This window comes from Lepisosteus oculatus, chromosome 7, assembly GCF_040954835.1.
Source record: "Lepisosteus oculatus isolate fLepOcu1 chromosome 7, fLepOcu1.hap2, whole genome shotgun sequence".
In the NCBI taxonomy this organism is placed as follows: domain Eukaryota; kingdom Metazoa; phylum Chordata; class Actinopteri; order Semionotiformes; family Lepisosteidae; genus Lepisosteus; species Lepisosteus oculatus.
The window spans coordinates 22,853,382-22,867,798 of NC_090702.1; the positions used below are offsets into that span (position 1 = coordinate 22,853,382).

A 14,417-nucleotide genomic window follows, 5' to 3' on the forward strand; every position below is an offset into this window, starting at 1 on the left:
TGGTTGAAAAAAGAAAATCGACCACTTCTGTTGCGGGAGCCTTTTTAGGAGACTTAACGAAATAACAATGAGGTGATAAAATTAATGCGGAATTAGAAGTTTGATTAAATATTTCTGTTCAATTATTAAGCATGCTACAATTACTGAGATTATATTGATAGTACTTTATACAAGCGAAATACCCAGGGCTTGAAGACCCTTTTTCCATTTATAGGAAATATATATTATAGCTAAAATGGTATGTATTTTTTATTGTATTTATTTTACTGTAAGTTGCTTAAAATGTTACTATTCTAACTACAGCAAGATGTACGATGCACATTGTCAGTAAAAGTAATTTTTACAAGCAAAAAATGACTGGAACTAAAAAAATAAAAGGACTTATTTATTTTAATTTGAAAAGTCTACGGATTCTCATGACTATACCTTGTGAGTCGTACAATCGCATTTAATGCCTGTTTTAAAATGTTCTTCAACTTGCTAAAAATAATTGGAATTTGCACGCCTAGATCAATTAAATGTCACCTTATTTAAAAGATTCTTTTTTTTTAAGAATGGTTAGCAAAGTTAAAGGGATTTTTAAAATGGTCTCCGGAAAGCAGCATTCGATTATTGTCATTATTTCATTATTTCATTACTGCGCACCTCTCGGGAACACCTGTCTGCGCTTCACCTTTCCAGGAAGTAGTTTAAATACTCCGCATTGCCCCACACCCTCTTGCATTCAAGCTACAAAGCAGTTGTGCTCAGCATCACACGGTTTTCTTACGTGACACGACAGCCGAACAAACTGCGTCTGAAAAGTTTGTAGGTGTTACGGTGTTATATCTTTAAATAAAAAATGGCAGTCAACAAGTTCATCAAGTATTCTCTGTTCCTGTTCAATTTTCTATTTTGGGTAAGTCCTTTTTGTGTTTTAATTGTATAGCAAGTTCCGTATTAATATCGTTATTGCTTTGTTCTTGTTCATACCATGTAATTATGTTAATTGCCTTAAAGTCAATAAAACCAAAATTCATTAAGTTGGGGGTTTTTCCCCCTCGATGTCTCGATTGTTGTAGACGTTTTCTCCAATTTATGATGGCTTACTCGCTTTAAAATGAAAATATTAGTACGGTGATAAATAATAGGCAAAGGAAACGTTATCAGTTTGTACAGTATGTCCTGTATACTGTATGTGTAAAGCATTGCTGGTCGTACTGTTCCCATCATATGTTGTACAGCAGTCTGGGTTTTCCACAGTCATGGCAGTGGTACAGCACTTTGTGGGAACTGCAAGGCCAGTACTGGTTTATTCCACTTATACCACAATCGCAGGAAATTATTAGGGGATTAGTGTGCTAAGTAAAGAAAAATGAATACTCGTGTTTAATCGACCACTTTGTTATACAGACCCATGGTGTTATACAAGGCTGTGTATTACAGTATTAGAGGTTTGGCAGTTATGGAAATAGTGAAGCTTGCCAGAATAGGCTGTGCTTTCCGGCGACCCTGTACTGAATAAAGTGTTTAGAATACGGATGGATGGAAAGAGTAAATGGAGTTCAGATGTGCGGGTGCTGGTTGGTGGAGGGAAAGTTAGCTACTCTGTTAATGTTCTTTCTATCGCACAATCCTATGACATGGGGTAACACCGTTCATAAAAAAAAACTGCCCTCCCGCCTACACAAGTTGACCATTCACATATTTTTGGTTCAAAAATAACTCCAAGGTTTCGAACTTTCAGAAAAGGATATTTGGTTTCAATATGGGCGAGGGCTGAAATCATTAGGATAAAAAAAAAACGTGGTGTCATTTTCATACATTTTAATACATTTGAGATAGCAGCATATAACTTGTAAAATATTGGCTCACTAAATATTTCATTAGATGTATACAGTGCCTCTCCTTAAAATGGGTTTAGACCCTTGCTACTGTACATACAGTACTCTTGTTAAGTGTAACACTATTAACTACAGTAGTGCATTATCTGAATTGTTTTTTTTTCTCAAATATAATGGAACTTTACTCCTGTTCTGCACTCTGCCGAATGGCTTGGTCTCGATCTTCCCTAAACCTGTAGTCCAGACCAGTAGTTTTCAAATTGTCCTTTGGACTGGGGAGTGCAGCTTAATTTGAAAAGATCATTTTTAAAACGTGTTGATCAGGAATTTGTGTAGCTCAATCTAACACCGGAGCAGACCTAAAAACATTTCTGTTAATTGAAACAAATTCGCATTTCACATCGTAATTCTACTAAAAAATGTGAAGTCTAATATTTCTCATGCAAATCCATCTGTGTTTCAGTTCGAAGTGAATATCATTTTTAGTGTGGGTTATTTTAAGAGTCATTTGGTGTGGCATTAAGTTTGGGACGTTAACAATTTGGTGCAAGATGAAAAACTATTAGTACTGTAAGTATTAGTCCAGACGTGTCCCTCATGGGGGAGATTCGACTTCTTTAGAAATAAAAACAATGGTACTCATTTTAGCACCTTCATGCAGTATGCAAAATGTAGTAAATGTTAGTTAAATATTGAAATGTCTGATACTGTTTTTACACAGGGTGGACATAAGAAATGGTAACCACAGGAATGTATAGTAGGGTTTCTTTGAGTAAAAAAAAAATGACAACTTTATTTCTAACTCTAGAAGGTTAGCAAACAAATCTAGATGAATTTACTGTCTTTAACATTAAAAAGTGAAGACACCACACCTGCAGCTTGTTCTTTTGCTATGTCTATAAGTCTTTTGTTCCTTTTGGCAGGGGGAAAGGGGCAGGTGGTTGATTAAAAAAACAACCACCTGCCTTTTTTATTTTTAGTTCAGCATGGAAGAAAATTCTCAAAGAGATCCAGGCTTGCACTGTGCACAACACACTGTTTTCATGGTATACAGTGGCTGTTTATTTTCCAGTTCTTTCCTTGTTAAGAGGAAAGGAAGAACATGACAAACCCCACCTACTGGTGTCTTATTTGTCAGATCTATTGAAACAGGTGTGGAGGGAGAGGGTTGTTGAAGGTGTTCAAACGGTAGTCTACAGTAGGTGCTTTAAAGTACCCTGGCCATAGCAGACATCTGTGCATTTGAAAGCCGGCCCTTCTGGACCAGAATAGGATCAACCCTGGTCGAAACTGTTTTTTTTTTGACAATTCATGTCATTTCAATGTGCCAAAACAACTTGTAATTTTCCTTGCTTTCCGTCTATAGTATGTTGATCTTGCCAGAGCTTGTGTGGTGTTGGTAAAGGTATGCATTACTCATGTTGAAACAATGCTGCTTTTCAGGTATTCCGAGTCCTATGGATGGATCATGTCTTCGTGAAGGGAAAGAAAAGACCAATCGTAAACCTTATGCAGATCAGGAAACTTTATTTTAAAGGTCCTGTGCTTATCTTGGAGGTCTGGAAGAAACATTCTCTATTCCAGGAATACATATTTTCAGGCAACTGAAAAAGCATTAAATAACTTTTTGTTTAAATATTGGAATTGGAAATGTATATTCCCTTATCCCCACCCAGTTTGAAATCCCAGACTGATCATTGCCCTGTACTGTAGAGGTACACTACAAGGCAATCCACTGACATGCCAGCCCAGAGAAACAGGTTAGCTCAGTGATACAGTATGTAATGTGATATTCTCAAGCTGCGCAGTGCTGTGTGACTGAAGGAGTGGTGAACCTTTTGCTACTGTCACTGTAAGCTCATAGTTAACCAAACAGTCAAGGGAGTTACAATCTCTTGACAAATCGAGGTGATCTCAAACTAACTAAAGGACACAAAACCCTGAGCTGTGTCTGGAAAACCCAGTCACAGTTAGTGTAGCTAATGGTAAAGCACAGGGTCAAATCAGTAATGCCTTCCCTTTCAGGCTATATTGTCCAGATTTAAAAGATCCATCTATACTGAAGAATCATCTTTTCATACCAGGGGAATATATGTCCGTAGACTTATTCACTATGAAGTAGTGAACCAGGAATAATGACTGTTATTAGTTGTGGAAAACCAGTCTTAAAAATATATTCCAAAAATAGTACATGAATATAAAATGTTTCAGAAACATAGTTTGGTTCTGTTGTAAGAATTTATCCTAAGAAAAAGGGTTAGCCTTAAAATTTCACACAGTGAAGGTAAACAGTATAACTCAAGTATTTATGAATCCTTTTTCTTGGAGACACTGATTGAAATGTATTAAATTCAACTTGTCACTATACAGTACGTACTGTATGATCCATTTTGTATTGAATTTAAAAATCAGTTTAATAAAAGGTTGCTGGTGCAATTTTGTAATTAAGTGCTCCCATAATTTCAGGTTATTAGTCTTCATACTGTTCATGAGCTTAGAATACCACACTGTGCTAGGGAGATCAGTAGTTATTTGAAAACTGGAAGACATTTCAGTTTTAAAAATCTGATCATCTGAACCCTGACCCGTTTACCTCCTTGTGCTGTGAAAATCCATTGTAGGATATACAGTAGGAGAGAGTGGTCCTTATCCGGGGGGGCGGGTGTTGGTGAAGAGGTTCGCATTGCTGGAATGTTGGGTTCAGTTCCTGGAGTGCTATCTCTTTGTATGGTCTCCCCATGTTCATGTGAGTTTCCTCCAGGTTCTCCAGTTTTCTCTGGTAGGTTAATTGGATTCTTGGAAAACTGGCTCTTGTGTGAGTGTGTGCATCTGTCTGCCCTATGATGGCCTGTCCAGAGCGTACCTTGTCTTTACCCGGTTGTTTGCTGGCAAGGCTCTGGCTCCTCCTCAACCCTGTAGAAGCACTCGGAGAATGGATGGATGCTCCTTATCAGTGAGGCTCACCTAAACTGAGCAAAAATGTAGAACAATTCACACAGTTGTCACACCTAGAGCAGGGGCTCGTATTTATAGTAATGTTTTGTCAAGAGTCATTTTTTTCTGACAATGCAACTTAATAATTTATTAACAAAATAAGGGGAAGAAACTGTGAAAAGTATCTGACATCAGATAAAACTTAGCAACTGGTTTTGTTAAGTGTTCATGTAATTTTTTTTTTTGCTGTAGGAAGTTTACTATAAGTTATGGAAACAGTCCTAACGAAAATAGGCAGTGTATTTGTGAAATGGAAAATGTATAATGGTCCTTTTGACAAACAAGCCAGATCCTGTATATGTGTAAACTTTACCAGTGTCAAACCGGCTAATATACAGTATGAAGTTAAACAAAATTAAATATGTGAAATATGTACATAAGTATAAGTAAATAATTCATACTTTATTACAGTATGAAGCCGAAACGGACATCTGATCTGGTAAAAACGTTAAATATGTTTAGGAATGCTTGTGTGGGCGGGAGTGAGTCATATCGGTTAATGTGTCTGCAGTAAAAAAACTGAAAAGCCATTTCCTTCATATCCAAGTCAGTTGGTTGGTCCATATGAACAGATCTTTGTGCCCTGTGAGCAGGCTAAAATAATGGAAGGTAGGCTCTGTGATTCCTCTGACTACATTATTGCGAAGAGACGAGCTTCATTCATCTTTCACTGATAAATAGTAATTGGTTAAAGCTACTGGGGTCACAGGAACTTCTTATGATCTTTTGGAAGAACTTATAGAGATATACAGTAGGTCTCACAATAATTTGTCTGTATACTAATACCATTACGACAGCCCATTCTGAAGGAAAAGATTGGCTGATTGAGCCGTGCGCTCTATAGACTGGAAGTATTTAGAGTCCATGACTCAAAAGAGGCCTTTTTATATTTTTTAGAATTAAAATGCAGCTAATTGGAAACCTGTTTTCTTTTTCTCCTACCCTAAACAATAGAGGTATTCCACCGGATTAAACAACCCAGAATTAATATTCCTTATACATGTACTGTACATGATTATACAGAATAGAGTGCTTTAAAATAAAATATTTAATACTATTCTTGATACTTGTTATATGTTGCATATTGTTTCGTTCACCCACAATGTATTGTTGTTGCAGTGATTATGAAGCATGTCTTCATACTGTGTTGACAATAAATTATAAAGTGAGCATGAAGAAGGTGCTCAGATCACATTTCATCTTTTGTAACACAAGCTTTCAGTATTCACCAGTTTTCAATTTTAAATGTTAATGAGGCTCATTAAATGGCAGTGATGCTCTACGGTGACCATGGTGTTACTACTGTATAAAACCAACTAACTGACATCACCCATCAAGAAGGAGAGTAGATTGGAAAGGTCTAATGAATATCTGAGGCTTGAGGCACAAGTATACTCACCAATAAGCATTTTAGCTCCCAATACAATCATTGGTGTTATAGAGTAGATTTAATTTGCACAGAAACAGTATACAGTATTTTGGTGAAAATAAGATTTTACCACTAGATGGAGATATTGTACTATTATGGACAACAGTTGTTGTTGTTTCTGTCCATTTTCCTTAGTAACGGTTAAAAGTTCAGTAGTAGTTTTAATTACACTTGTAAATTAAGTGTAGTCAGAGACACAACCTATTGTAGTTAAAGTTCATCATAAAGATTTTGGTTTAAAAAACATGATAAACAATCTCCTATTTACAATGGTGATGATGCTCAGTATTTAGTAAATATATGCTCCAAAACCTCTCTGTCAGTAGAAACCTACCACTTTATTTCAGCTTGTTTGTGTTGGGATGTTATCCACGATGAGAAATTGAGATATTTTTTTTGGACATTCTGTTTTAATCTGTCAGTAATGACTGACTGTGATGCACTTGAATGGCATTGATTAAGCACTCTTTGTAAAAACATTAAATCACCTCATTATGGAGAGAGCTTACTGGGCTCAGGTGAGGAGATTTAACTTGTGGAATGTCAAGCTTATGGAAAATGAAGAAAATCACAGAAAGGTACCTACAGTATATGCCATCAGTATATCACATATACAATATCAAGACCCCCCAAGAATCAAGGTTTACTACAGACCACCCTGAAAGATGTCGGTGAGTGTGGAGTGATTCTCTTATAGTTGTGTACAACAGACCAGTTGATGCGTGATGGCCTGGGAAGGAGTATCTAGAGCTTACTGAGCTCCACATGTAGTGGCTGGTATTCCGAATGCATGGCACTACAGAGATTTGGTCCTGGGACCTCAGTTACTGCCCTTCCTGTGGGCTCCTCCTGATGTAACCACATTCCCCATGATAGAGCATGTCATCATGCAGCTCATGTTACTCTAGCTGTCTTGAAAGTTACACCATTAATACTGTCCTTGCAGGGCTTGAACCCCATTGAACATGTGTAAGATGAGCAATGAGAACATTTGGCACCTACAGTATGGCTCAGAGACCAGTAAACGGATGCATACCTGTCCAGACTCTACAAGAATAATGGGACAGAATCCTGCAAAGCAGCATCTACAATCTGGTGTAAAGCATGCACTGCTGTTGGACAGCTTGTATTCCTTCCAGTGGTGGTCACACACTAAAAGATGGTGACCTTCACAGAAGACCCCAATGTTCATCAATGTAATAAATTTGTCTATGCCAAGTCTATTAAATAAAATATCAGTGTACCTACTAAAACAAGAAGTTTAATTTTACTTGCAGTATAACTGTTGATTGTGATTTTTGTTAAAATAGGTTTCACTGTATTTACTATATTTTGCATGGTATATAACTATACATGATTATATTTTTGTTTTCAAAGTCTGCCAAGTGTTTTCCCCAAACATTTTATTCTATGAGGGGAAAACCTAAATATTATGAAGTGATGTATAACTAAATATGTTAATGTTAATTATTGTTTGAGCATTGGATGCCTCAGTCATCTCATGAACTACAAGTGAACTGTTGTGTGATCCACTTTGAATCACCAAAAAAAAGTCAGTACTGTGTACATGAAAGTGTTTTTGAATTCTTTCTTTCAGATAAGTGGCTGTATCTTACTTGGAGTCGGAATATGGCTCCGTGTGACCAAGGATTCTAACAAGGTACAGCAATTGATAAAGTATTTGTTGTTTTGCTGTCTTTTTTTTTAAACAGGTAATCTTTAAAATGCTGAAGATTTAAATGGTAATCTTTACATGCTAAAAATCACAATTTCCCAATAATTATATTGAAATAATTCTGAACTCAAATCTTAATGGTGGCAATCGTTGAATTGGCAAACGTTTGCATGCATATGCTATTGTATGTCCTTTAAACATACAGCTAGTGAAACATAGAAAAATCAAGCGTTAAGCACAACTGAAAATACAACTGTTGTGGACCAAGAAAAAGCAAAACAGTGTTTATACAGGAGGTACTTTTTTCTTCGTATGGCGGTAATTTTTGTAGATGTCCTCTTTCAGTCTGAATATTTTTTTAACTTTTCCATTCTTTTATAATCTTTTTTTTCATTCTTGTGCCTCGGTTTTTAGTACATTCTCCTTGGTTTGCTGAGCCCTTCAAATTACATTGAAAAGTTTCAGCTGGGGCACTGAACTTGAAGTCCACAGATGTCTGACGTCTACATGAAGAGATGTTTTTGTGAAAACATTTCATCAGTTCATTTGCACTAGTGCTGCTGTCCTGACTCTCTGTGGTCATTAAAAATCCCAGGGTGTTTCTCGAAAAGAGTAGGGGTGTAACCCCGGCGTCCTGGCCAAATTTCCCATGCCTCCTAATAATCCCCCTCTATGGATTGGCTACATTACTTTGTTCTCCTCCCTCTACTCCGACGGCAGGCGGAGCGACGCGCCGGTTGGAGTATTCCCGGTTGCATTTAATGACAACGTCAGCTCAAAGTCTTGGTTCAAACCACCAAATGGAGAGGGGCGTGCCGACAAGCGGCCCCTGCTGATGCGAGATTAACGCTAGGATGAGAGAGATTTGCATTAGTGCTACTCTGCATCACACAGAACAACATTATGTGTAACTCATTGATTTAATAAGTACAATTTGTAAAGGTAGAGTTGTGAGAAAACCCAAAAAGTTTTTAGGGACATAAGTGTGAGGACCTCAAGCTCCATAGAATTAATGACCAGTCTTCCTCTACTATTGTAGCAATTCATGTATTGTATGAATTAGAAGAATCAGTGTAGAATGCAGCATTCATTCAACCATAGACTTCATGGCAGATGCACCATGGTGATGCAGGAATCAATTTACATATGTCCCATTATGCACATACTGTAAGTGGTTTCCACAGTCTAGTAATTTTTATTCTGTTTGTTTATGACTCTTTTGTGTAAAGCCATTTGCATTTGAAAAGATGAAGATATCTGACATATACACTCTCCTTCTTTGCAAATACAAGTTTTGTCATCTAATCTGTGATAGCAAACATGGGGCATTCTACTGCACTAGCTGTATGGAAATATTCTATAAGGGTAGTTGACTATATGAAAAAAGTCTTGACATTATCAAAGCAATTTATTCATGACTCATTTGAAAGGAGTCCTTTACAGCAGAAACATAAAATAACAAATCCTGAAACCAAACAATAATCTATGTGGCTAGATCACCAGAGATCTGCAACACTCTGTCAGGTCACTAAAGGATCCTACTTCATTCAGCTCAGCTCTGGAGTGCAACCCCACTCGGTAGGCACATAGCAGTCATTATGTATCAGCAGCCCCACCACATAATATATAATGTAGAATAGCAAGGAATTGCTTCATCAATTGAATAAAGGAGAAAATTAATGGAGGCCAGATTGTACAAATGCATGTTAAAGGGATTCTGGGGTTAACATCCTGTCGTGGAATTTTATCAAAGAAGTGCCAAGAGAGGTATTCTCATTCACTCAGTAAGGTCTTTATTCATATTGCAATATGGGAAAAAGCCATCACCCGTCTGTGCAGAGAAGTGAAAGCTAATTCAAAAGCAAGCAGGGAGAGCTCTTGTTTTATATCTTTTTTTAAGCTGATGCTACACTTCAAGCACAGGCAAAGCAGTAATTTTCCATTCCTTATAGGTTTCTGCTTTAACCAAAGAAGAGCAGTTATTCAAATAGTTTCTCATAGTCCTTTCTTCAAGCAGCAGAGATAAACTTTATTAAAACATCCCATGCCCTTGATGAGTTGGGTGCTATCACACTTTGTTCTAAGTATCCAGCTGCTTCTGCTTTCCTTAGGACAAAACAGATTACATCATAAAAACGAAAGAAGAAGCACCAATATATTTTTTGCAAAGCTTATCAGTTACCTTCGGCTAATCTAATAACCCAGACAGTACATATTGTGTTGATACACTGTCTTCTAAAAATCTGCACGTAGCACAGATTATAATATATATTATAATTGTATAAAATATAATTCCTATAATTTATATATACACAAATATATAATCCTTGTTATATATTTCCCTAAAGCTCTCTACATTTTAAGAATCAATTAACTTACAGGTATTAGATTTCCATTTCAATCCCTACTCTTACAAATGGCACCATGGGGTTTTGAATGTCCAAGTAGCCAGGAACTCATTTTAATATTTCCTCCGAAGCACAATACCTCCTAAAGAGTCCTTGGTCACCATACCAGGGCATTGGTTTGAAAATGTTAGTTCAGAGGAAAGAGTACCACCTACTGCTTTACTGATACCATTTACAGCCCCAACCAGGTTTACTTTTAAAGGTTTCCCAGCACAGACCAGGATTAACATTACTTATCTTCTGAGACCCGATGTGATCAGACTACAAGCTGCAGCTGCAAAAGGTACAGTACCTGAAGTTGTGTGAACAGAGCTCTAGGCTTGATTAATCCTTCTATATCCTTCTCTTTCTCTAGCTTACCGAGCAGGCTGTTCCTGGGATAGATCTACTGATTGCTGTTGGGGTCATCGTCATGATGCTTGGGTTCCTGGGATGTTGTGGTGCAGTTCAAGAGAGCAGATGCATGCTTCTGCTAGTACGTGGCTTGGCTTTTTTCCATTGTGGCTTCTTCTGACTGCATTGTTCCCACAGTACCACAGTAGAATAGGTGGGCGAATGGCGTTCGTGTAATAACCACTTTCACTTTTCACTTCATTGATGTCAATGTTTAATTTCACATACTTAACTTTTTATTCTTAGTTATGTGATTGCTTTAAAATAAGATTGCAAGAGATTATTTTTAATTCTAAATGGATTTATTTCACACTCGATTTATTCAGTGACTCATACTGTCAATCAAGAATTTATCTCTACCCTATAACCTTCTATATCCATTTTTTAAACAACTATAAATTTGGCACTTTTTATTAGAAGTTAGTTTTGAACTGAACTTTAAGACTCCAACCCGTAATTATCTAATCTGAATAATCTTAACTTAATTTTTGCCTTACTAAACATGGAGGTGATGTACTTAATTTTTATCAGGATTATTTTTTTATGCTGCATTTCACATTTTACATTACATTTTCATTTGTGGTGTCCACTAAGATTATTTGATATTATAGCTAAATAACTGAATGAATGTTTTGACCAAAAGAAGACATTTCTTCAAAGATGCTTAGTATGAAGTGTACATTATTCCACTTTGCATAAATCTGGTGTGTTCAGTATCAATATGCTGGTGCTGGAATCGTCACATAGACCTGCTTGGAAGGTGTTTTATTGAATGGTTATATGTTAAATCGCACAGAAATCTGAGCCATCAACAAAAACTTGTGTGTAATAATTTAACAACAAGTGAAAGAAAACACAAAACAGATATGAATGCCGTCACCTGCTGTGTTTGTACCCTTACTGTGTGGAACACAGTCTAAATATAATCTTCTCTCTGTGTTTAAGTTTTTCATTGGACTGCTCCTCATATTTATCCTCCTGTTGGCAGCTGGAATCCTTGGAGCTGTAGGTGAAGACAAAGTAAGTAAGACCAGTTCAGTGAATTATATACAGTACTTTGTAGACAGACTGCAGCTCTTTCTAACTAATACAGTTCAAACTTCAGTGATCTCTGTGACATCACCCCTGATGTCTCTATTAATGTAGACGCAACATCCAGGTCCACAACTCAAAGACAGTACTGGCCTACAGGTTTACAGGTCTGTTCTTCCCCTTGTGCTTCAGGTTAAAGATTGGATCAAAGAAAATTTGGAAAAAATGCTTCCATTGTCAAGTCAACCACAAGATGTGCAATCAGATCTTCAGCTCCTAGAAGAAAAGGTAAAATTAAAAGATGAAATAAAAAATATCCCTGTGCTATCAATATTATATACTGTATACAGTCACACTTAAACTACTGTATGTGCAGACATTTGCTCCAGTGTAATAATCCTTTGTATCAACTAATAAACTTTTGTGACTCCCTAGACAGTACAACCTTGCATACTGCTTCCACAACAACAGCTGGCTTCTTTCAGGGATGTTTCACTTTTGTCTTGGCACTTCTTAATTTCTTTTGTTTCCCGTTTAATGAAGAGCAAATGCTGTGGATTGATCAATGGTCCGAACGACTGGGGTAGTAGTATTCCCGCCTCGTGCAACTGCACCGACACCTCAGCAGCATGTGTGAAAACGGAGACCAGACTGGTGTACCAAACGGTAGGGGCAGCAAATATCATGTGGCATTCCTAGCATGTACAGTCGTGAAAGTCACCGTGCTCTAAACCCACAAGTCAATCAAAGGTTTGTGCAACATATCAGTTCCCAGCAAAATTCGAATCCCAATACAAGACAGTCTGCTGTCCTGGTATGACCTGATAAGGTCTAGCAGTACTTTGAGTTTGTGTCTTTCATCGTTTGCTTTATTCAAATCAGTTACTTACAAAATCTTTGGTCTGTTGAGGTCTATCCATTATCTTTAATAGCACAATACCATACCTTCTTTTAAAACATCTCCCAACAACAAAACTCTGATTATGTCAATTTTTTAATTGTCTTAAATGTTTGTAGACATTCTCAAATGAAGGTGAACAGTGTAAACATTATTCTGTAATGTAATCACAGTAAATGTTTATTTTTGCTTCCATAGCCTTGTGTCACAGTTGTGGGTGACATCATGAAGAAACAAATGACTGTTGTGATTGGCATAGCCTTTGCGATAGCAGTCGTCATGGTAGGAAGCATTTTATAGTTACTCATCACTTGGGATTTGTAAGCGTAAAACGGGGAATTCGAGCTCTGCAGATGACGCATAATCTAAGAGCACAACGGATAAATCCCTCATTGAAATCTTTTAAAATAATTCATTTGTGTGTTGATAAATCAGAAGAAATGTTCATTCAGAAGTTAAAGATTTGAGAACAAAAAAGCTAAAATAATCACCAAAAAAGTTCCAGTTGTTTTCATAATGTAAATGTACTGTATTGTATTATAAAACTTTAATGTTATTTTTTAATGCTTTGATTATTATTTATTTTGTCTTCAGATCTTTGGCATGGCCTTCTCGATGATCCTTTTCTGTCAAATTGGCAGGAAAGAGGCGAGCACAACTTGAAAATGTGGAAAACGTTGTCATCTGAAGATAGTTTTAATGGAAGTGGGATTCGATTATATTCCCTGTTATACTTTTTTCAATTCCATTGAATTACTCGTTTTTGATTTTAAATGGTTTGTAATCTTGTATGTGAATTTTCATTCTTGCTTTTCTGTAGCACCACACATATACAGTTTGTTTGTATTTCAGGTATTTTGTGATTTGGAATTATTGTTTTTGGTCCTAACGATTAATAAAGGAATAACAAAAGAGGTTGTGATGAGAGAGAAATTATGTTTTAGGAAGCATTAAGCAAATGCATTTTTCATAGATTTTTTCCATTTGATTGTTTTTAAGTGATTCTGTCAGAGCCAGGTTATTTAGAATATCAGGAAACCTGATTTCGCTCTTAAGCTGGTACAGATCGATATTGGCTGGGCTGCTGTGCAAAATAAGTTGCAGACTGTTTGTCTTTTTTTTTTTTTACATTTGCCAATAGTTATATTCAGCCTAAAGGAATATTCTGCATAGAGAAATGGCTTGATTTGAAATGCTATTTAGACCGTTAATTGAATGTGGGAAGGGAAATGTGAAAGTGCTGTATTTGTCTATATGACAGCTATTCTCGTTCACCGTCATAAACTGCTCTTGAAATAAATTCCCTGCTGCAAGCTTACATAGAGGATGTGGGGAAAACAGTACCAACAATGCCAAACAGCGCACAAGTGTTCCTCTACTGAAATTGTTACCCAAGGGGGCCCTGTCATGAATAAAGCCTATGAAATTCTTTATTTTTAAAATTTACTGTTATATTTAAGACATTCTGTTTTGTTTCATCATTCTAAAAGCTGTCTGATGTTTTAAGACGGATCAATTCGTAACTCAAACAGAGTGGCATGGTGATGCTGTTGTTCGGCTTGTTCAATCATACCATTTGGCAAAACAAGAGAGCCAGCTTGCAATGACCCTTTACAGATAAAGCTATTACTGCAAATGGGTTACAGTAAATTCACTCAGAAAATGGACCGGAACTAAATATTGTATTTAAAATATACACATCTCCTTAATTATTATGCACATTTTGTGTATGGACACTTACAGAGCGTGTAGTAAATACTGTGAT

At 36.7% G+C, this 14,417-nt stretch overlaps 1 protein-coding gene across 1 annotated transcript; it reads left to right on the forward strand.

Moving 5' to 3' along the window:
• Nucleotides 1-702: 702 nt before the first annotated feature.
• LOC102694024 (tetraspanin-8) lies at nt 703-14,094 on the forward strand. Its single transcript, XM_006633586.3, has 8 exons — nt 703-898; nt 7,844-7,906; nt 10,685-10,804; nt 11,668-11,742; nt 11,947-12,042; nt 12,298-12,420; nt 12,851-12,934; nt 13,247-14,094. Exons 1-8 carry the CDS (start codon nt 842-844, stop codon nt 13,313-13,315), a joined length of 687 nt encoding a protein of 228 aa, XP_006633649.2. The 5' UTR covers nt 703-841; the 3' UTR covers nt 13,316-14,094.
• The last annotated feature ends 323 nt before the right edge of the window (nt 14,095-14,417 follow it).